At 35.5% G+C, this 23209-nt stretch overlaps 1 protein-coding gene across 5 annotated transcripts in view; it reads left to right on the forward strand.

Annotated features, from left to right (window-relative positions):
- The window catches only part of LOC149080729 (single-stranded DNA-binding protein 3-like), a 189831-nt gene extending 166622 nt beyond the window's left edge, over positions 1 to 23209 (forward strand). For 2 of the 5 annotated variants that reach the window (XM_089237411.1, XM_089237415.1), the window contains 13 exons: positions 1909 to 1980; positions 4822 to 4882; positions 5836 to 5865; positions 10719 to 10792; positions 11896 to 11972; positions 12226 to 12271; positions 14273 to 14311; positions 14650 to 14713; positions 15245 to 15304; positions 18529 to 18599; positions 19078 to 19165; positions 19310 to 19419; positions 19723 to 19924. In XM_089237411.1, the coding sequence (XP_089093537.1) occupies positions 1909 to 1980; positions 4822 to 4882; positions 5836 to 5865; positions 10719 to 10792; positions 11896 to 11972; positions 12226 to 12271; positions 14273 to 14311; positions 14650 to 14713; positions 15245 to 15304; positions 18529 to 18599; positions 19078 to 19165; positions 19310 to 19419; positions 19723 to 19833 (903 nt within the window). In that variant the 3' untranslated portion in view covers positions 19834 to 19924. Of the gene's footprint in view, positions 1 to 1908; positions 1981 to 4821; positions 4883 to 5835; positions 5866 to 10718; positions 10793 to 11895; positions 11973 to 12225; positions 12272 to 14272; positions 14312 to 14649; positions 14714 to 15244; positions 15305 to 18528; positions 18600 to 19077; positions 19166 to 19309; positions 19420 to 19722 lie in introns of all 5 variants that reach the window. The other 3 variants (XM_089237412.1, XM_089237414.1, XM_089237413.1) reach the window with 3 other exon arrangements.

The raw sequence follows: 23209 nt of genomic DNA on the forward strand, positions 1-23209 counted from the left end.
CAGTGGGAGGTAAAAAGATTATTGAGACTTTGTCGACGCCACTGTGGATGTTTGAATTGGTACAAGTGGCGGGAGAGCGTGCTTGTACGCGAGAGGAGCGTATTTTTATGAATTCCTAGGCTTCTATTAAATCTAAAGATAGAATTATGAGGGGTTTACGCAATATCGGGCTTTGGCAGTAACATATATATAAATTCGGTCTCTCCAATATTCTCGCTCCCCCAATAGAGATGAACTGATATATGCATAAGAAAGTATTACGTGGCCCTATATGGAGGTGACCTTTCAGAGAGGTTCGATGATCGTTATGAAAGACCCTAAAGACAAAAATACCTGCCGTCTTGAAACTTTGGTCATTCTTTTTCTAAGGATCAAAGTATCAACGAGACGAATGATAATCTTTGTTGGAATATTCATGTTTTCGCGTAAACATGTTATTGTACAGGGTACATGTTGTTGCTGCGGGACAAAGTAAATGGATAAACACCACATTTCGTCCGTCATTAGTTGGCAATTATTTAAACGCATTCTTATTCGTGCTGATGCAGCAAAAAGGTATGGAGGGGAGTGCCCAGTTGCTGTCGATTACCATAACCAGAAGCCCTACAACATTGGGAATAATCACACGCCTATTCGTTTTATATTAATACGTTACTATCTCGCAAATGGTTGCAATTCAACAGAGTTTTATTCTTCCTTTCGTAAGTGAGACAACACTCCGTGCCAAGAATCACAAAACTCTCGGATGCAATATCAACATCGCGACCGGCTTCTTGAAAAGGATTCTGGTGTTATGCTTCTTGTCATACGGTGCGCAATGGAGCAAACTCTCTTCCCGGTATCCTTTTAATGCATTTCTCGGTGGAGGGAAAACACGGATCGACAAACATCCCATATTAATTCCACTTCCGACATCCCTATCCTCTTGGGAGGCATTATTATTATTTTTTTACTTTTCGTGATACCCGGATGTAATTACTTTGAGCTTTACTGTAAAATAAATATTTTATAATATATATTTTTCCCCCCCTCTCCTCCTGAATTCTTTTGCTGTCTCGTCCTGGTGATACAGAAGCTCATTAAGAAAGAAACATTCCGTTCTTTGAAACACTCTTGGTATAAGCTTGTTGCAAGATCATCATCACGGTTTTCAAGTTGATCTTTTTCTTCTAGGACTGACTCTTCCAACTCAAGTGAAAGCTCCTTTTTTTTTTCTCGAGAGAGAGAGAGCCCTCCTCGTGCCATTCTTTACTGATCGCATGTCTTCCGTGTCTTCGTCACACAAACGGCATGGACTTCGCCAAGAATTTTGATGGGAACTTTTGCTGTCCCCCTTTTTTTTTAACCGAGAAAAGAATTTATCCCATATATATATTTATTTCTCTCTTATAATAGGAGTGTTTATTCTACAAGTGCGTCATGGTTCTTATACATATTTCTCAATGGGAAAGATATCCGAGTTCTTCCACGTAAATGCGTGATAACATGATACATAAGCACTTGGGAATGAACGTAGAAAATGAGTGGTTGGAGTAGAGATAAGAATTTAATTAATTGAATTGAGGAAAGCAAATAGAAACCGTCGGAGCAGTGTTTGAGATCTTATCTTTTTCCTTAACTTATCAGGTTTGGTCTAAAAACAAACATTTTTACTGGGTAAAAATTGAAAAGATTTGTTCACAAGGTTTAAGGAAAAAATGCGTACTACGTACGTACCAGTAATTATTCTCTCACGGTCTTATCACTTAGTTTTTGCTTGGAGAGCGTTGGGGTATTTCCAATGTATCTGGAGTTTGTGGTGTACTGGTATGACTGGAATCTCTGGGTAAATGAATATTGTAGCGCGTGTAAAAAATGTTTATAATTTCAGTGCTGTGTTTATATAGAATAAATATTTCTTCTCTACAGCCTTTCATGTCTCCGAGGTATCCTGGAGGTCCAAGACCCGGTGTACGGATGCCACAGCAAGTAGACTTTAACGTGAGTATTGAATACTTTCTTAATTAAACTTGATACTTGCTCGTGCATTTTGATTCTACTGCTTGAAATCATGTGTAGCCCGTATTGTCCTAAACAAATTTGTTTAAAAAATTTATTACAGAGAAAGTGAGTCTGTCTTGTTGAGAACCGAAGAATATTTTCGATAACCACACTCGGTCGTTATTCATTGTCCTGAAATGAGATATTTCCCTTCATCTAAATACATCCCAAAAGTGCTCGCTAAATTGTATTCGTAATTGGAATGAAATCCCACGTCAATATCCAAATATGTTTTCTACGAAACATTCGTTTTAAGAAAACTCCAATCACGCTCTTGTCTCGATATATTTTCCCATCGTCTTTTCTCGATCGAATACGAGAGCATTTTGATTTGTGGAAGCAATTACTGATTCGCAAAGGGAAGAAAGTAATTTGCGTAGCTCCGAAGTCTGTTTTTTCTTTCAGTTACGCATAAATATATTTCTTATTTCTTTATTATTAGGCTCCGAAAATTATTTTCGACCGACTAAAAGACCTTCGATTTGACAATCGAGGATGAATAAAACATCATCCGAATTTCCTCGTTCGTTATCATCGTGTATTTTTCTTTTAAGTCTCTATCGCAATTGGTTTTCATTCATTTTCCCGAGTCAGGCCTTTTCATGCTAAAACTGACAACGCAATTAATGCGCATAGATACGCGTGACAGAATAATAATTACACTCGAGCACATACGCGTTTGGAAAAACGTTTAATTTCTAATTATACTATTAATAAAAAAAAAACGGAATTGGATTTTTTTTATAATCTATTCTTAAAAGAAGCCAATGGATTTTTAATGGTGTTTGTGTGGCCACGTGTGAGGTCTTTATACAGTTGCGAAATGTTTATCAATCAAGACTTTGAATATTTCTTTTTCCCATCTCTCAATTTAATTATTCCGTATTTTATTTACGTTTTCCCCTTACGTTATCGTAAAATAAACACGCAAAAAACGAGAAACGGAAAGTAATTTTTGCCGTCGTTCGGTTTTTCTGTTATTTTTTTCCTTCGCCATTCCCTGAAGCTAGGCAAAAGAATAAAACGAGTCGATGCATACGTTTGTTTTTCATGTTTTTTGTCTCTTACTCAAAAGTTAATTGCATCAGAATATATATATATTCATGTTTTGTATCGATTTTCTCTTTCTATAATGATTCTTGTTGTTGCGAAAAAGAAAAACCTTGTGCGCATCTTGTTTCGGAGAAAATTCATTTTTATTTTTATGTATACATAAAAAAGCGTATTATTATTAATTCAACGATACTTACTGAGAGTAAAAGAAAGAAAGTATATTGTGTTCGTTAGTCCGTAATTGTTTGCATATGACGGGAATCGGATCAGGAGAAATTTTTGAGATTTCTTTAAGGGGAACTTATAGAAAAGGATAAACATTTGCAGTTCGTGGAAAAGGAGGAATAAGTCTTTGAGTTGTTATTTAGAAAATTGATGCTTGATATCGTTTGCGATGTAAATAGTATTAGTTTTGTTTTGAATGAGTTTTTTCCCCTTTCATAATTTTATATCAGAGTTAATGAGATGTGCTCTAATGTTGTTATCAAAAATAGGTATATGCTGAAACTAAATTCTGCGAATTTGCCATTATGTCCTTTTCTATTTATAATTGATAACACTGCTCAACACTGTGATTTTGTTTTCAAAGATTTTTCATTGATTCTAGGAGTCTGATTTGTCAGATTGGTTCTAGCTATTGAGTTAAAGTTAAATGGTAATACATAAGCAGCATATAAATCTCATTGGCGTGTGCGTTATAAATAAATACAGTAAATCATTGGCAAAGATATTTCAGTGATTTTAGGGCGCGGATTCCGAATCTGGTTTTGTAAGATCGGTTCTAGTTTATGGGATAAAGTGAAACTTAAATTCCAATAGAATAGTAATATATAAGCTGCATACAAATCACATTCGAAGTGTGCAAAATGTAAACCAATAGTAAACTCAATACCAGTGAATAAACACCACTGATGTCTGATCGTGATATAAAATATATGATAGCATATTGAATAAAATAGGAAAATAAATAAAAAAGATTGAAGTAATAATTCGACGGAAAAATTAATGACTGTGGACTATTGAAATGTTGATAATATGCGTTATCTCAAAAACCAGAGCCAATTCGCCAAAACGAACCGTCCCAATATACCCCAAAACCGTTAAAATTTCCTTGAGAACATTATTATTTTTTTTTTTTTTTGAGCAGTGTAATCTAAGTTATTAGTTCCATTTGAGGTTTTTCATTCATTAAAAAAAGTGGAAATAAGCTAACTATATAGCGTGAAAATTTGCCATAATGCTTTAGTATTGCCATAATGCTTTAGTTTTGCCATAATGCATAATGAGTTGTTTACGGCTCGTTATTTCATTGACGGGACTGTGTATTAAGCACTAGTCATGTTTCGACATGGTGTGGGAAATATATTTGGGATAAAAAGAAAGGAAAAACTACACTGTACTTTCCTAATACCAATTATGTTATAAGGCGCCAAGTAATTTTCTGCTGAACAAGACATTTCTAAACTGATGGCAGGCAGTAAAAAGCGTTTGTCGGTTGTTTTGGCGAACTACCGACGCGTGAACTGCCATCATCTTCTGCCCCTCTTTTTTCTTTACTTGTGGACATTTATATAAATGAAAGTTCCTTAAGTGACATCTTGTATTGCAATTCGATATTGTTCTGCTGACTTGACGTTTTCTGCTTGTTTTTTTTCCCCTGCTTCTTAGTGTGTTATGTACGAGGGGGAAAAAATTCAGTTTTTTTTTCTTATCCTTTTTTTTTTCTAGCCTGCTGGAAGTGTTCCAGGCCAGCCGATGATCCCAAATAACATGGATCCCACGAGGCAAGGTAAGGAAAGAAAAATAAGTAAAACTAAATTACTTATAATCCCAATTGATGCCGCTATTTCCCTCCCCCCACAAAACCATCATTTGACATCATTTCATTTACTTTTCTCTCGCGTTTGTTTTAATTGAAACCGGTAAAGTTAGCGTCATAAAAACCGCGTTCACTTGAATTGAATATAGCAGTTGGTACGACGCAAAAACAGTGCAGCTTTCTTATCCGGGGATGGGGGTAAACAACTTCACAAATAATGTATTTACGTTAACAAGTTGGTTTAGAGATGAAGGCGCCATAAATCGCTTCCAGCTCGTTAGGGAAAATATTTTATCTATATTCTATCGCCCCCTCCCTTCCCCCGGTTTGAACCCGGGACCTGACGACAACTTTCACGGTGGTAGACGAGCGTCTTACCACCACGCCAGTCGGGCGCAGCTTATATGATCTGGAAATGCGCCACGGACCACTTGAGTGATTTGATAATCTTTCGTGGGCCACCTGAAATCTTTGTTTATTTATTACGGGCATATTCAGATGACTCCCACAGCCACATGGGTTGAGCGTTTTCGATAATTTGCATGTTTTAAAACATAAAATTATAATCGAATTTCAGAAGTGTTTTGGAAGCATTTTTAAACACATTTATGCGGATATTTGAGAGAAAATTTCGCAAGAAACAACGAAACATTTTAAGAAGTTTAAGAAAACAAAAAGTTACGCAATGTTTCGTAATGACAAATCCATGTATTGTATTTATGAATTGTGAAGATTTATATTACTTTGTTGTGCATTTGTATTGTTATAATTTCTGGCCCCCCACATACTATATTTTTGAATATTTCTGTAATTACTAACTCCTTTTTTTTTTCTTCCTACTTCCTTATTATTATTTTCTTTTTATTTTCTTTCTCTTCCTTTTCTTATTTTATTTTTTATTTTTTTCTCTTCGTCTTTAACAGGAGACGGCGGGGAGTTTGTTGGCTGGCAAGGTAGGTGTTGATGATGTTGCTTACTACTACAACCGCCTTCCTTCGAATATTTGCTGTGCATCTCCCCGTTTCTCTCTTGAATCAATCAAAATATCTTTTCCTCATATTCTACCCCCTCCACCGACTCTTTTTTTTCCCCCCATTAAGTTTTCCCCGTTTTAAATTTGCCCTTTATTATTTTTCCCCCTTCCCTCCTACCCTACCAAAATTAACACATCTGTCTAACACTGGAATGTGTTTTTTTTTAACCCTGAGCCCGTGACAACTATGTCTATGTTCATTTTTCTTTTCACCCTACTTCAGAACGAAGTGCGTGCACACATTGAATAGCAAGTTGAATGGCAGTTGATAGGAGACACCCCTGGACCCTTCTGCGTATGGGGTGATAATAAAGCGGCAATTTTTCTAAAACGGTAATTTAGCTTCAGAAATGGAAACAACTTAAGGTCGCATATATCAATTTGTGTATGATAGGATCAAAGTCATAGTTGATTTACGCAATCTATCTGCAGAGTTAAGAGCTGAAGCTGAGAAATTAACCATTGCTTATGCCCTCTCCCACCCTCGTGATTTCAGTAAAGTGTTTGCCGATGAAATTTTCCCCCAACAGGCAATTTTACTACACGATGAAGGGCTTGGTAATATCTTACACCAAGTGCCAATATTGTTCTTGGAACATATGAGACCATTGAAGTATTACATCGAATCGATGGGGGGAGAATTGTCTACCTTCGCCCTGCCGCCCTATGTATATTCCTGAAGGGCAATCCTAGTCAGAGGCGTACGCGCAATCGATGGGACACAAAAGGCTTTGGGAGTGGGTTGCAATGAATTTCTTGAAGAGAAATTTTGGGTTCTTAGCCTTCAAATAGCATTGAAATCAACAGAAATTTATTGTAATAACAGTTTTAGGTATTTTCTTCCGATAATATTTTTTTTTTACATATTTTTTTGCATCAAAAATAAATTACTGATCGATGGGGGAGGGTGGTCCTGCGTACGTCTCTGATCCCAGTGTGCGTTAGGAAGTAGGGGGGGGGGGAAGCAGAGCTGACGAAAGTTTTGGCCTGGGGGGGGGGGGGGTTGTCAAAAAAAGGATAAAAATCTGCTGACGTAATACTTGAATGGCCCCTGCATGATGATCACTGGTTGTTCGGGAGAGAGATCATTTAGCAAATTGGTGCTGCAAAAAATTATTTGAGAGCAACGATAGCCCACGAAAGACTGAGTTCTCTGTGTCTACTCGATGTAGCGTTGTGTTTTAAAGATGATAGAGTTTCACGAATCGATTAAGGAGTTTTCAGATGCCAAGTGCAGAAAAAAAGGACTTTAGTTGGTTTTGCAACATTAAAAAGTGTCGCCAGATGGATGTGGAGGAGGTGCGCGTGTGGTATTGAAAAGAAAAAAAATATATAGTCAGAGGCAATCATTTACTTCGCATGAAGTTTTAATTTCTTCATGACTGACCTATTTGATCGAGGAAATCACGGGAAATTAGAATAATTAATACGGAATATCGCCAACTCTCGCGAAACATGTCAGATGTCGACAAAATTAACAATATGTTTTACAAATAACCTTTGGCGAGTAAACATTATTATTTACTTTAGTATTGATTATTTAAAGTAAACGCCGATGTGAATATACTGATATTTTTTTAATTTCGTCGAGTAGGGCGAAGTACAGAAATGCTTCGTGCAGTGGCCATGACAATGACCAAGTCGGAACGTCAAACATGCAATAAATATATTTTTTCCCCAACTTTAGATATTAATAGAACGAACGAACATTCTCTCTCTCCCTGGATGTGATCAGCTCTAATCTTTGGAACTTCTTGGGGGAAAACTGTTATTGAAACGGAAACACAAAAAAGACAGAAAAAAATTATTTCTGCTTTTCATCGACGTTACAAGTAGTTCATTCACATTACTCTCTATGGGAACAGTCCGGACCGTCAGTTATTGACGCTATAGCTGAGGTGTCGTTATAACTGAGTTTGACTGTATTTCTCCGATTTAGATGCTCTAGTTTTATCACAAATGAAACATTGATATAGAACTCCAGAACGAAAAAGTGATCCGGGGATTCGGTGGAGCGAGCTTAAGAATTATAATTGAGTGTTGGAAAACAGTTTGGAGATTTTTCTTTCTTTCCAGGAATGGCTGCGGCTTATTAATGTGTGCCTCCCTTCAGTTCTGTTTCAGCTTTTTTTTAAAAAAAGCTTTTCCATCCTACCTTACGCTATTTTTTTGATGAGCTTGTGCATGACTCTCCATTATCTCTGTTAAGTATTTGATTTTTTTTTTCAATCGCCCTTTTTTATGAGATACAGTGAAACCTCTTTATAACGATTCTCGATATAATTAATGGTAAACGATATTTTTTCAACTTTTGTTTGCAATTTTCACCAACTCTAATGTTAAACTTCTCTCGCTACAACGACATTCTTTGCTACGATAATTCCCTCTATAACGATATCTTTTGAGACTTTTTTAAAACCGCCATGACGACATTTTTTTAATAATTTTGCTCAAATTCGTTTCGAATTTGATTTCAACTTGGTCACTTGTTTTCGTTCTTCTGAATGCGCCTTATTACATCGGTATTTCGCACCACAGGATCACCGAAAGCAATCGGTATCGCTCCTTTCTGGGTATGACAAGACAATGCGCCACGGCGTAAACAACTTTACGGGGGAGCAATGCGTCTAACTGAATTTTAATAATCAACTAATCAATTAGAAACTTTGCGGCGAATAAATACATAAAAGCGCATTCTCTAGTGGTACTAACAATGCCGATTTACAAAAGGTGACAACAGCATAATTTGACGTATGCTGCCTCTCGATATAACAGTAATCCCTCTACAATTATATGTAGAGGGATGTTAGGGCATGATAGGGCAATGTTTTCTTGATCCGCAGATTATCGTTATATCCAGGTTTCACTGTAATTGTGTGACGGTGTTAAAGAGTTGAATTTTTCCCCTAAAAAGAGTGATCACAAAACTCATTTTTCTGATGTTCAAAAAATAATTTCTTCCTACTAATGCCTATCTGCATATAATTGGTTTCGAAACTTTTATTGGATGGAAAATACAATATATTGATGTATTTTTTCCCGATAGGTTTCATTTCCCCCCAAGCCAGTCCATACGTGCCTAGCTCGTTCACCCCCCAGGGCGCAGTCTTTAGTGAAACTCTGTAAGGAAAAAAGCGGGTTTGAGGTGTTCATGCACATTAGATGGGAGTTCTATAACATGATGCCGTGAATCGAATCTCATTAAAATATGCGTAATATCGTCGTTTCGATCTCAAATTCATCGATAATTCGTCTGGCAGTCCTGATGGGCATTCCCCCCCCCCCTTCTATTCAGTTAGGAATTGACGTATAACCCTGAGCTGTCTGTCTGTTAGGGCCTGCGCTCCTCATATCCTATTCATGCCAGCATTTTGAATGCCACCCAAACTTTGTTCGGAGCTTGTCTGAAATGGATTTCTTTTCATTTTACATGAAAATTTTTCGGACCCCCCCCCCCCCCCCCATTCGATTAAACTAACCGAAGCACTAAAAATAATGGGTTTTTACGTCCAGTCGCGACTTTATATTACATCACCACGAGAAGGAAATCGATGATAATGATGACGATGTATTTCGTGACCGGAATTAATGTGACGTGTGTTGTGTGCTGTCGGGAATTGACAGCAGCTGTCAATGTCTGGTTCTGAATATCGGCTTCCCTGTATTAACTGCGTCATTTGTTTGTGGGTAGAGAGGGGGGTGTGAGTGTTAATGCATCAAGTGGAAAGAGAACTTTTTTCTCTCTCTACTTGAAATCAATTTACTCCATTAATTACTTGATAAGATTAAGAGCAGTCCTTGAGATGAGCCAAATTGTTTTAAAATGTTCTTTGGGTTCTGATCGATCTGAAAAATTCATGTGGGGACTATCTATAGTCTAGAACAGGAGAGCACAACCTTTTCAGTCCGCGGGCCAGATATGCGACATTCCTGCCGCTCGCGGGCCAACGGCTTGTACCTATATAACGGGTGACTATATGACTTGTATATTTACGGAACATTTTCGTAATTTTGGCCGTCCCGAATCTTTTACAAAATGCCCCGTTCTCCCCCCCCCCCCTTATTTTTAACAATGAATTTTTTTCTTTACTGAAATAAAGATTATTTTCATGACTATTATAATTAATTAGTCATCTGAATGTATTCATCTCTCATAACATTATTTCCCGCCATGGGCAAGTTTTCAGTATTTGTAGCGAATAGTTAGCTGTTTTACTTGCTTCTCATGTTTTTTTTGGGAACAAGTCGCAACTTCACTTGCGTTTGACAATTTTTTTGGCTGTAATTGGCATCTATACTTGCACCTGACGAGTTTTTGGTGATAATTGGGGATATCCGGTATGGATCCCGTTTTCCTATGAGAGAAATATGGTCAGCCCATTTATTTTTTTGTGTGTTGTATGTATTCATTCTTTTAACCGGAGCCGGAACTTGTGCACCCCGGTCCAGAAGTAGTCAAGCGAAAATTGAGAAAATCAACATTTTCTTCCCAACAAAAACGTGGCGAAGAAATCTTTTGCATCCTTTATAGGATTAATCAGAAAATTACCATATTTCAAAACCACTGATAGAAAAAAAATACAAAATCACGCACATGATGTACATTAGAAATCTCATCAATAAAAAATGCTTTAAATCCCGAAATTCCAGGGCAAAATTTAACCAATTCATTTTGCTTTTATATTCATTTGAGTACTTTTGAATCTGTTGTATGATCATAATTAACGTAGCTAATGATGAATTTTCTCTCGGTGAAATGAATATGAATTTCAGGTCCTCCAGGTATGAGCCCAATGAATCCCCGAATGAGTGCACCTAGAGGCCAGCCCCTACCAATGAACCCTGGAGTAAGTTTTTAGATTATCACTGCATCAAAAAAAAAAAGTAATAAAATAAAATGTTTAATGTTATGTTTATTTGCTCTTATAGAATCAACCTTTAATTTATGAGCTCCAAAGCAGAATATGCCAAAATCTGTGATGACGTCACAGAACAATCAGCAAGTGCTGCTTCTAGATTCTAGAAGAATTTCAAGGAAATAAGTGGAAAACACTTATGGGAATTTTTACTGTCGAATTTCCAGTTAGCCAAAAAGGATGTTGCGAAACAATTGAAAACATTCTGCTTTGGGGTTCGTGAGTCTGATGTGAATATTCCGGGCCAGATTTCCTCATGGGCCCGAAATTTAAACCAACGCATTCACTGTCGACCAAACCAGGGTATTACACTCCTCAAGTCAAAATCCGACTTGATGAATATTAGTAATTTTCTAAGTATTTACTCTGATTTCGTTAAATTTAGATATACAGAGTTGCCACTACGGATTGTCCGTAGTTTCTACGGACGCTTCATTGCATAGGACATGGGTGAGCTCTCGGAACTTGTGTCAGAAAGAAGGTTTCGTTATTGGCTCCCCGATACTATGAAAACCGGGATGTGGGGGCTGCTAGACGTCCGTATATACGGCCCACAAGGGCGTATGCTGGTTAGGATTACATTGAATATTCATTAATTATGAACAGATTCCCGGACCTTGGAACGTTGCTTCGGGGGGGGGGGGGGTGGTACCTCATGTGTCCAGAACCGTCTTGGTTCCAATGCCACTGAGGTGTTATATTTAATGAACTTTAAATTAAAATTTAAGAATAAAAATAAATTTCTTAATCTCCCCCCCCCCCCCCCCCCATGCCAAAGCTGAACATTCATCACTACTGACGAGCTTTAAACCAATGTTAGCATGTCTAGATATATCTTTCTTTTCACGCACAAGTTTGTTTTTGTTTTTTTTTCTAAGTATTCAAGTGGTAACAAAATTCTTAGATTTTAAGAAACTGAGCTGCTTTTAGTTCTGTTTCTTCAAGTGTTATGGTGAAGATTCTCGAATATAATTGCAATTGTTTTTAAGTGGGAAAAAGTCTGATTTCTCATGTTTTTCTCCATTTCATTTCAGAATTATGGTGGCATGAGACCTCCTCCAAACAGTACTATGGGCCCAGGAGGACCATCCATGCCATCATCAATGTCCATGTAAGTTTATGACATTTAAAGCATCCGTTTAGTTTCAAATTACCCTGTTGCTTCGCTCAGTATTTAGGTATAAAAAAAAATCCCTATAAAACTTTGAGCTGATTTGAGCGAAGCTGTGTCAATTTCAGTGTGCATAATATTCAAACCCTCAATTGTCATGGGGTGTATTTACAATATAGGCATTTGTTTTGTTTAATGTTTTTCTTTTTTTCTTAATGAAGATTTGTAATTGTTTGTTTGTTTGTATTTGAAGGCCAGGGGGTCCTGGTGGAAGGCCGTGGCAACCTAACACATCAACAGTAAGCCAATACTTTTAGTTCTCCACATTTCTTTCTCTATCATCATTTCCATTTTAGAAGCATCAGTCATATGTAGGGATGGGATTTCCATACCCAATAGTGCTGGAAAATTCTCTATGAAAAATTCATTTATGCCCTGAAAAAACGAAAAACACACACATACCCTAAAAAACTGAAAATGTGCCATATGTAGCTAATAAAAGACAATCTTCCTTTTATATTTCTGGTAAGATTAATTTTAGAAAAATTATGTAATAATGAGGAACGTTAATGCAATTGATACTATTAAAAAAAATTAGCTGTTGCTTCGACTGGAATTCCACTAACTAACGTCCATATGTATATTACAGAATCAGTAACACCAGCAGGTTCAACGAAAAGAGATCTTAGGATACACTTCCCCCAGGTCCTCGTACACACACACACCAACTATTGCCTTGCCCAAAAACTGCAAAAGATGCGAAAATATTGAGGCCTTGTTATCTATGTGACCTGCCCAGAATTAATTGGGTGATTGAATTCACAGCCATGTTGGGGGGGGGGGGAGAGGACAATGGGAATTGATCTTGAGGACAAGATTAGCTTGCAACAAATCTCCTCGTGAACATTTCATTTCCAGCTTGGAGAAAAGGGAGAAGGAATTGATAGTGTCAATAGAATGAATGTACAGATGTCCAGAACACCATGACCCACTCCTTTTTATCTTGTCCTTTGTCTCTTTCAGTAGGGAATTGCTGTGGTGAGTGAGGGATCACACATGTTGAAGGACTCGCATAGTGAGGACCCTGGTTTGTACCCTAATGTTGACCTAGTGACGGTCGGCTGAAGTTGGTTTTCTGTGGTTCCCAACTTCAAGGTGCGAATGCAAGCTGATCTTCCCATTAAAAAGTCTTGCCACAGAGAGCAACAGGCCTAAAACGGTAAAATCTGCTATCATTGCATTTAACACATGGTAGATGGCAGATGGAAGCACTATAACAAGCATTACGCAGGAACAAACTTCACATTAGATTCACAACATGAACACACACATTTCAATATGTACCGATTCTATAAAAGTTCTACAGAGGAATGTGGACAAAGTGCATTTGTGGTGGGGTAGTAGTAAATTGCTATCGCAACTAGCTGACCTACCTATTCAGATTCATAAAGTTTTACACTATGCCACTGGGTGCCCAGAAACAACAAAGTTCCGTTTTAGTAAAATGAAGAAACAAAACAGGCATATCTAGAAAAACAGGGCTGTGTGCTTGCATGTGTGTGCATGCACGCACAGCCCTGCAAACTTACAACCTCACTACATACTTATCACTACTACACGTCTTCACAACAAGATGTTTGCACGGGCTGAGAATGTGGACCTTATGTATTTCGCCATCGCTAACCTGTTGCCTCTCAATAACAAGACACTACCCACCACTGAGAAGGTAAATGACCAAAAAAGAGGATGGCCCCTCAGTTGAGTAGACGAGTCAGAGACCATGACAAAGGATAAGGAGGAGCTGGTGGCTCTCTATGAACCGACGTGTGCAGCGACACTTTTAAAACTAATGCACGATTCCAGATTTTATTAAGACTTATTATGCACAGCATTGATGATTTACATATTTATCTATTCAAGATTTAATGTGATACACTCATCTTTCAGGACTGCTTCGATATCTATGAGATGGGAAGCGGGGTGTGTCTGGTCCTTCAATATTCAAAGTAGGAGTTTAAGATGGTTGGGAAAAAAATTTTCAATTGAAAATGCTGAAATATGCAAAAAACATGCTAGAGAAAAAAATGGAAATATACCTCAAAAAGACTCATGAAAAACGCCTTAAAATGACTGAAAAGCATGAAAAATACTCTATCAAGTAAAAATAATGATATGAATATGTAAAGTCGTAGAAATCCTAGCCCTACTCGTATTCATCTAATGCTTAGTTTTAGGATTTTTAAAAGGTGATTTTTATTTATGCTTATTATATACACGTTCTTTTTTTATTTCCGTTTCAGATGAATTATTCCTCAGCATCTCCTGGAAGCCATTATGGGGTGAGTTATCACAGAATTTTTTTTCTATTGTGTTATGTTATATTCCAAGCCCACACACTGCATAAGACAGTAAGTGTAAATTAGTGTATGCTGGTTCAAGCGTAATTGAGTGAATGTTTATTTTTTTCCCCCCAAATGACTAAGTTGCTACATCAGATTTATGCTTTTTAAAGTTTTCCCTCAATCCATAGAGCATAAAAATATGAATCGGCAGTCACTATTTATTGCAATAGAGATTTTCGAAGACATTTTCCAGTTGCTCTCAGTAGTAGAATTTCAAACTTCCTTGTGTTATTTTAATGACTAATGATGTGGATTTTGTCTTCTTTGCTCTTCAGGGTCCTCCAGTGTCTGGTTCTGGTCCCCCTGGTCCGGGAACACCAATCATGCAAAGTCCACAAGGTGAGTATCAGTCACTTATCTTCCATGTTTCTTTGATAAAATGTCAATCTCTTTTTATGGAGAAGTTTTTTTATTTATTTGAATAGTGATTTAAACATGACCGATTTTTTATTTTCATCGTGTTTGTCATAATGTTTGTTTTATTTTTGTTTTCAAACACACATTCTATCGAATATTTTTCTTGTATATTTGCATGTGTGATTTCAATGTCAGTTTTTTTTGTTTTTTTGTGTGAGTGTACTTTGTTTTTATAGTCTAGTGCATTTTCCAGTCAATAGGAGCTTCATACGGTTACTGCTAAATATTAGTGCTTTGCCAACAAATTTTAGCTACATTAAATCATTCCGTATCTTATCTCAAACAAATTCCATGGTAATGGAAGTTTGTTTGATATGCAGTCAAGCTGCATGAAGCTCCTATGAATTCGAATGGGTTTGACTGGATTTTTCACTCATCAGGCTATCAGTCAAATCTCGTTATTACAGCTTCTGTTTCGTGCACTTACATCGCACCTTCATATGTTGTTTTCAGGTTCCTCCGATCCATATTCTCCTGCCAGCCATAGGATGAACGCATCCACTCCACGAAGAGGTGAATAAGTCAAAATAATGGGAAAGCAAAATTTGATCTTATTGAAAAAAAAAAACTTGAATAATAAAAAAGCTGCTAGCTTTTGGCGTTTTCTTTATTTTCCGCAATATCACAGTATCTACCTTTTCATTTCAACCTCTTCATTCATACCGTAATTTATGCCCAATTAACGTGCACGGCTTATGCTGCTCGGATTTTGCCATTTCGTACATCTATAAATATGTGTGTGCATCTCGTGCACGGGAAATGGAAACAGTTCAGTTATTATGATTGGATCAGAGAGGGATTATGGGAACACAGCGGTACGAAATGGCAAGTTGTGTGTAGCATAAGCTCCCCTCTTCCTTCTCTAATCATATTTTCTTTTACTGTGTGGATTAAAAAAAAGCAGGTTATGGACTAATTTCACGTTATTTTATCCTCCAGGTTCATTTGAATAACACTGGTGTAATGTCGGTGCATTCACTTCTTTTTCTTTTTTTTGTTGTTTTTGGTTTGTTTACTTTACTAATTTGTTTACTAATATTTGTTTTGCAGATTCTCCCAATTATGGTGTCCTTCGGCATTTTATATACACATATAACATCATCTTTTTTTTCACCCCGTTAGTCACGCATATGCAACATGTATATTTATATATAACAAAGCAAACATATTTTTGTTTTTATACTTTGGTGTAGGAAGTGCTAATGCTGTTTCCATTGCATGTTTTTCATGTTTAAATGCACAGGTTTATGTTTGTTTCCTTTCTATGGAAGTTTTTTTTTTCTTTCGAATGCGAGTGTGGTGCAAGTACAGTTTTTTATGCATGTGCTTGGAATTTTTTCATCTCAAATTCATAGTTTTTATAACAAACTAATGATACTTAACTTCCAAGAAATTTGATTATCCGAGTGTTAAACCTGGTGGTTTTTACAAGTAATGTAATTTTTGGTAGTTTAAAGATGAGGGAATTTACCACCCAATCATTTATGTTGTCATTTCATTTTATTTAAAAAGATTTTGGTTTTCAGTTTTCTCGGATAATTAAATTTTTGCTTGAACTGTGTGTTTTCTGAAACTGATTATACTTTAAGGTACAATGTAACAGTAGTTAACTGGAGTGACTTTGCCCAGTTTTTAAAATTGAAATTGAAAAATTTCATTCTACCCATTGATTGAAAGTCAAATTAAAATTTTTATGTTCAGTTCATAGTCCATAGATATGATTTATGTAGGGTTACCCGATGTCTTCTTTTTGATGTCATTTCATGCTGGTCATTATGCTGGGTGACTTTGCCTATATCCTGATTTGTGTATATGACACAGCTATGAGTGGATTTAGGGTGATGTGACCAACATGGGGTGTCAAGAGAGAACCGCAATGACGACTAAAGTGATGCAAAACGGTGCAATATGATTTGTATTTTTAAGACATGAGACTTTATTATGATTCTTCCTTAAAGTGGATCCCAGAAACATAATGAACTACGAAATTACACATTATAATAACAAATAAGTTTAATTTTAACTTTAAAGATGCAAGCTTTCTTAGAAAAAATAAAAAACGAATTAAAATTTTGAACATAAAAAAGGAGAAAATAGCAATGATTAACCGATCTCCTCCAGCAGCTGTTGCTAACAGTCATTTGGTTTCACTGCAATATAAGTATTTAAACACAGAAAACAACTTGACATAGTTCAAAGCTCCAAGCATGTTTTATCTTTAGGAAATACATTAAATCTAATATTGAAAGAGTGGAAAGAAAATCCGGAATCAAAAGGGAAACGTTTGAGTTAAGGGACTAAAAGCTACATGTCGAATGGTTCCCATTATGTGCCTGCTTGTAAAATCTGTCAATGCCATAGACAAAGAGCTGAAACCACGTTGACAATTGTAAGGTTATGTATTTCTAATTTCTTGCACTCCAAAAATATCAGTTAGAAAGCAATACTGTCAAAACTATTTCAAGTGTTTCAAGGTTTACTATGGTCAAGGTACAATATTTTTCCCCTACATCTACTACAAACTTAGGGGATTCACCTTGTTATCAAAAAGACTGCACAAACGAAAGCTTGAGGTCTACAAATTTTTCTTGATATTCAATCTCGTTAAAACAAAAAAACCAGCCGATTGGTGATATCAGTTATCAGGATACACCACTGAACCTCAGGTCATCTCATTTGCATGTAAAGCATATGCCTGGATGACTGCAGTGGGGCAAACGGACTACTAAGTTTTTCACTGGTTGAAAACATTTTTTTTTGTTTATTTGAAACCTGGCAAAGTCACCGTAGTTGATGTGGTATTTTTCAGTTTGATGAGTTCTCAGATTTTATACTGTTGCTATATTACTGGTGCTTCAAAAACTTGATGCTGAAAGTATATCAAAATACAGCAAGGCAGTCTCCATTATTTCAAAGAACATATCAACGAAAAAAAAAAATTTTTTGCATTGTTTTCAACAACAAAATGAATTATTTTTCCATTTTTAAATTTAAGAAATAATGATGTGATTTTTCTTTTAAAAACTAGCATCAATATATGAATTGCGCTATTAGCCATGGATTATGCTTATTGCATTTGGGATAATTGAAGATAATGGCCTATATAGTCAGTCCATGAGCCAAACTCAAAAATGAGCTTAATTTGTACTGCCAGGGTTGGCTATGTTTTTCGTGTTTACATTTTCATGCATAGATCAAGAATACATGTGATGATAGCAATGTCAAAGTGGTGACTTTGTGAAAAAAATGTTTTTACTATGAAAATTGCGAGAAGGTACGAATCAAGGTGGCACGTGCTATCAGTGTATTTATTTCAATACAAGAAAAAACACAGCATGTGCCACCCTGATTGGGTACATTTTTATTATATTTTTGGGGAAAAATGTTTTTAATATAAAAACATGATTTTTTTCATGTAAATACCACTTAGACATTGCCATCACATAATGTTTTCGATCTAAGCATAAAACCATACAAGAAAAACATGGTCAACATTTGTCACCCCAGGTGGTGCCAAAACAAAGTAGTTGGCTTATGGACTAACAATAAAAAATGTAATTTACACTTTTTCCTTGATAGGATATGGATAAGACATCCTTTTAATGTATTTTAAAATACTTTCGGTGCCATAACAGCCATATCTTATGTTTCATATTTTATTTTGCTCTGTGATGGTTGCTTATACTTTCCCATAGAGGTTTCATTGAAAAACAGCTAATCATAATTTTTTTTCTTAGATTCGACGAGTTCGGGTGGCGATAGTATGTACGCGATGATGAAGCCTGTACCTGGAGGTAGTATACCTGGGGTAAGTAATTTTTATGAAGTAAAATTATAAACAAATGCATCTCAATCTGTAATCGTACTGGGGTGAACATAACATGCATACATATACAAGGAAAAGTCAATGGATAAGCCGCAAATAATTTTTTTCTTTGGGGACAAAAGGCAAAATACGCTGATCATCTTGTTGATGGTGAGTTAGTTTATTAGGTGAAATGTATACAATTAGGTACACAAATTCTCTCAAGGATGCTCACAGAGTATGGAATTATATATTGTTTGGGAGTACCAAAAAGGTTGAGCAACATTTGAATAAATAGATTTCTCTTGTTACCTCGTCATACAGTTAATTTGTTAGTTGATGTCAGGTTCGGCTGTGCAGTTTTTTAAATTAAAATTTTTAGTTATTCACTTGCAGCATGTCTGTCGATATAATTGGTTGAAAAAACCATCTTATATACAATGTGTTTTTATTAATGGGAAATGGTTTTTTTTTTTTACAGTTCCCCATGGGACCTGGACCTGAAGGACCAATGGGACCCATGGGACCTGAAATGGGACCGCCAGTCATGAATGGAATATCTTCTGCGGGTGAGAATCTATTCAATTAGTATCATGCATTCATTGTCACGGATATAACTATGGCTGAGACTAACACAGAAATATAGAGCTATGTTTCTACACTCTCACACACAAAAGATTGTTTGAAATTATAAATTGATTTTCGTTTCATAGGAGATGCCCTAGATGGTATGAAAAACTCTCCAGCAAATGGTCCTGGTACCCCGAGGGAAGAAGGGCCTCCGATGGGAGATTATGGTCTACCTGGTTACGGTCAAGAGAATGTGAGTGAAGTTTCTTTTTAACCAATCATATATTCAAGGTGTCTTATACAGTAAAACCTGTATGAAATGGAATGTCAAGAGATTGATGATAATATTCCGTTTTAGACAAATTTCTATTTTATGAAGGTGTAAATCAAAGCACTAACCGTTGAACAGAATATATTTTTATTCCGTTTAAGACAGGTTTCCGTCTCATACAGTGCCTGTTTTAGACAGGTTTCACTGTAATTTGCAACTTTATTTAGATTCTAGTTTTTCTTCTTTTGAATACCAAGGTAATGATTTTCTTTTCTCTCTTTCTAGGACCAAAACGAATCAGCTGCAATCCTCAAAATTAAAGAAAGTATGCAAGAAGAAGCAAAAAGGTTTGAAAAGGATACTCCGACGGAGCATCCGGACTATTTCATGCAATAAATTTGTGAATCAGTGATTTTTTTTTTCCTCCAGAGTGCAACATTATAATTAAAATATTGAAATTTGTGAAACAAAAACTGACGAGAACGAAAGTGTGTGAATTGCGATTCCTCTAAAGACTTCAAATTCTGTAATGAAGAAAAAGTGAGCCAGTGTGAAAGAGGTGAAAGGAAAACAACATAATCATATCTCTTTATTTCATCAGAGTCACGACGACCCTTCTGTGGAAATAAAACTTGTGCAGCTTCGTGGCTGCCGTCATGGCACAGCGTCAGTGTAGTTATATATATAAAAATATACATATTATATATATATATATATATATAGCTTGAGTTTCTATTCTACAATGTCTTCTCATGTTCAAAACAACTCGAAGTATAGAAAACAACAAAAGGAGAGGCAGAAAAGTCTTTGGTTTCATTGTCATCTCATTGTATGAATCAGCATATAGTATTTTTCATCACCGACTCATCAGCCACGTTCACCGAGTAACTAAACGAAGAAGGAAAGACTGTGATCTCGCTAATGAACTTTGCTCCATGTGAAACATCCATTTTATCTGAGTTTTCTTTTTTAAAAATACATACATATATATCAATAGCATTTATACAGATTCAATATACACATCTTGGTCCATATGCTGATGAAAATCTGTAACGTTTTCAGACAATACAAATTTCTGTATAGTTTTTAGCACATTTTTTTTTCTTAAGCGTTCTGTTTACTGAGGTGAATTCAGATCAACGAAATTCCTCATTCTATGAACAAAAAAGAAAAAAAAAATCTCAGTGAATGGTCACTGCTTCTTCAAATGAACTTAGTAATACTTTCATCTCCTGATCAAAATGAAATGCATCAGGCTTATTTTTTCCCCATCTGATCCAAGTATAGGGTAAGACTGAAAATCACCCAGTTAATATCTGCACGATTGCACCAATTTCATTCAATCGCAGTTAGAATAGATGATACTGGACCCTTTTACATGTTCAATTATTTAGAAACTTTGATTTTGGATAATCACACACAAGGTTTTGCTGTTCTGTAATCTTATGCTAATGTTATAACAAGTGAAGAATTAATGTGAATCTATTGGTTACATTTTGTCCGAATTCATTAATTGCATTTATATCGTGATGATCTGAGTGAATAGATTTTGATCAAATTTTGCTTCGAATCAATATGTTTGATAGGACCAAGAGGCTAACAATATCTTGTTTCATCAGCTGCCTAAAATGAAATGAATAAGTTTATATCTTTGCTTTGATAGTGACAGCAACAGTAAATTTCAGTTTACATGAAGGTGGAGTTTCTTGGATCAGGTGGGAAAAAGAAAAAATGTATTAGCTTCCTGCCCCCCTCAGAAAACACAACAAATCATCAAAACTGTTTTAAACACTTAGTATTAGGAGAGAAAAAAATTTTCAAAGCATTTTGGGAACAATTTTCATATCGAATAATGTATGAATTTCATGTGAATGTGTGTGTGCGTGCGTGTTGTGCATATTAGAAAGACTCGTTACTTCCACTAGAGTTACCAAAACCTAACTCTAGTTAGTCTTTTTGGTGACTGATTAAATCAATAAAGAGAGAGATCAATACGTTTTTAGGTTAAAATAAGAATCGATTAGTAATTTGAATATATCAAAATGAACAAAACCTATATGTGTTGACGGATACAATATCTAAGTCTTTGATAAGCATCGAGATTGATCAGTCTCTTTTAGTTTTAGTATGGTATCATTATATAAAGTTCATATAACATTTTGATGCTTTAAATTTTTCAAAATATTAAGTGAAACGTTTCGTTTCAATTAACCCATTTGTGCCCATGTGTATTTTTTCCAAAAAACCTTGCAACACATACATTTTCTTGTTAAGCTGCAATCAAATGAGTACAGCAGGTACAAATGGGATAAAAACATGCTTAATTCTTTTCCTTTTTTTATGCTGAGAATTTAGGCATTTTGATAATCCATTTTGTTAGAAATATGTGTTTCAACGATTTGTCTCGTTTTGTCTTTACTTGTGGATTTGCAATTTTCTCATTCAAGAAAAGGGATTTCTTTTTATCTAAAAAACAAATTACCTCATCGTTATCTTTTAAGATGTTATTTAGACACGAATAAGTAAGAAAGAGACTGAGAGATCAAAATTTCGTAATTAAAAAGATAAAAAGACTGCTATCATGTGCTCTCAACAAATGTACATATATATAAATATACATAACATGTATACTATAATATACATACAATTTATTAAGAAGAAAACTTTGTAAATAGTCGTCACGGTTTCATATGCTTGGAAACAAATGAAATAAAAGTGTACAGATTCCATTGAATTTCAAAGCGAATAGTAAAGATGGTATCGAAAATTTTCTGAAAATTCAAAATTTCATGGGGAAGACTAGAGATGTAAAATTCTCAATAATAATCCTTTGAAGAATATTCTCTGGAATAAAAAAAAATTGCCACAACAGGCAAAATGCCCAACGAGGTGGCTGAAGAAAGATGCCAATAAAAAATGTGGATGTCAAATGTGGGAAAGACAACAAATTTTTGTTTTTCGAGTGCATAAATCTGTTCTTGCAAAATTAAACACTTTATTTACCTGTTTGTAAAGTTCTCCGGTAACTTTTCAAATAATTAAATAAAACCCCTTCTCTGTTGATTTGAATAATACTTTTTCACTCAAATTATTTGTTTTTATTTCAACCTGCCCTTATACAATCGGAAGATGAAAATAGATTAATTGATTTGTGAATACTTTTGATGACTGTAACTTCTGTTAATTGCAGACCTATGTAAGTTTATGATGAGTTTTTTCGATGTATTAATTCCGACATTTCTTTATAATCTGGTCCATATCCTGTTAACAATCGAGACTGCATTTCTATAAAATATGGTGCATAGTCTTATCAAGATATCTTTAGATATTTATTCATGAACTGAGAATTGAGTTGAAAACTTTCAGAGATTTCAAATTATTTTAACAAGAAATAGTTGATGGAACTTTTTATGTCAAAAATACACCAATTTTTGTGCTGTGCATGTGGGAGGTGATGATAATTTGACATTATTTTAATTTGTGCAATAATGTTTTTCCTAAAAGATATTAATTTCGAACGTTTTTTTAATCATAAAAATACACATTTCTTTTTTTTTTATATTATACACATTTCAGTTTTCGGATATATGTATAAAAACCATTTGATCAAAGCCTATGTTTAACATTATGTCGAGAAGAGCAGAAAAGTCAATGGAAATTTGTGTAAAATAAGATAATGAAAGGAAACAATCTAATTTCCTCGAAGAGGGGGAAAAACAATGAGAATCACTTTCTAGGTCTTGTACATTATTAAAAACTCATAATTATTGGA

Source organism: Pholcus phalangioides, unplaced genomic scaffold (genome assembly GCF_987345545.1).
Source record: "Pholcus phalangioides strain wild (caught in Gottingen) unplaced genomic scaffold, Ppha-v1.0 ptg000010l_1, whole genome shotgun sequence".
NCBI classification, from domain to species: Eukaryota; Metazoa; Arthropoda; class Arachnida; order Araneae; family Pholcidae; genus Pholcus; species Pholcus phalangioides.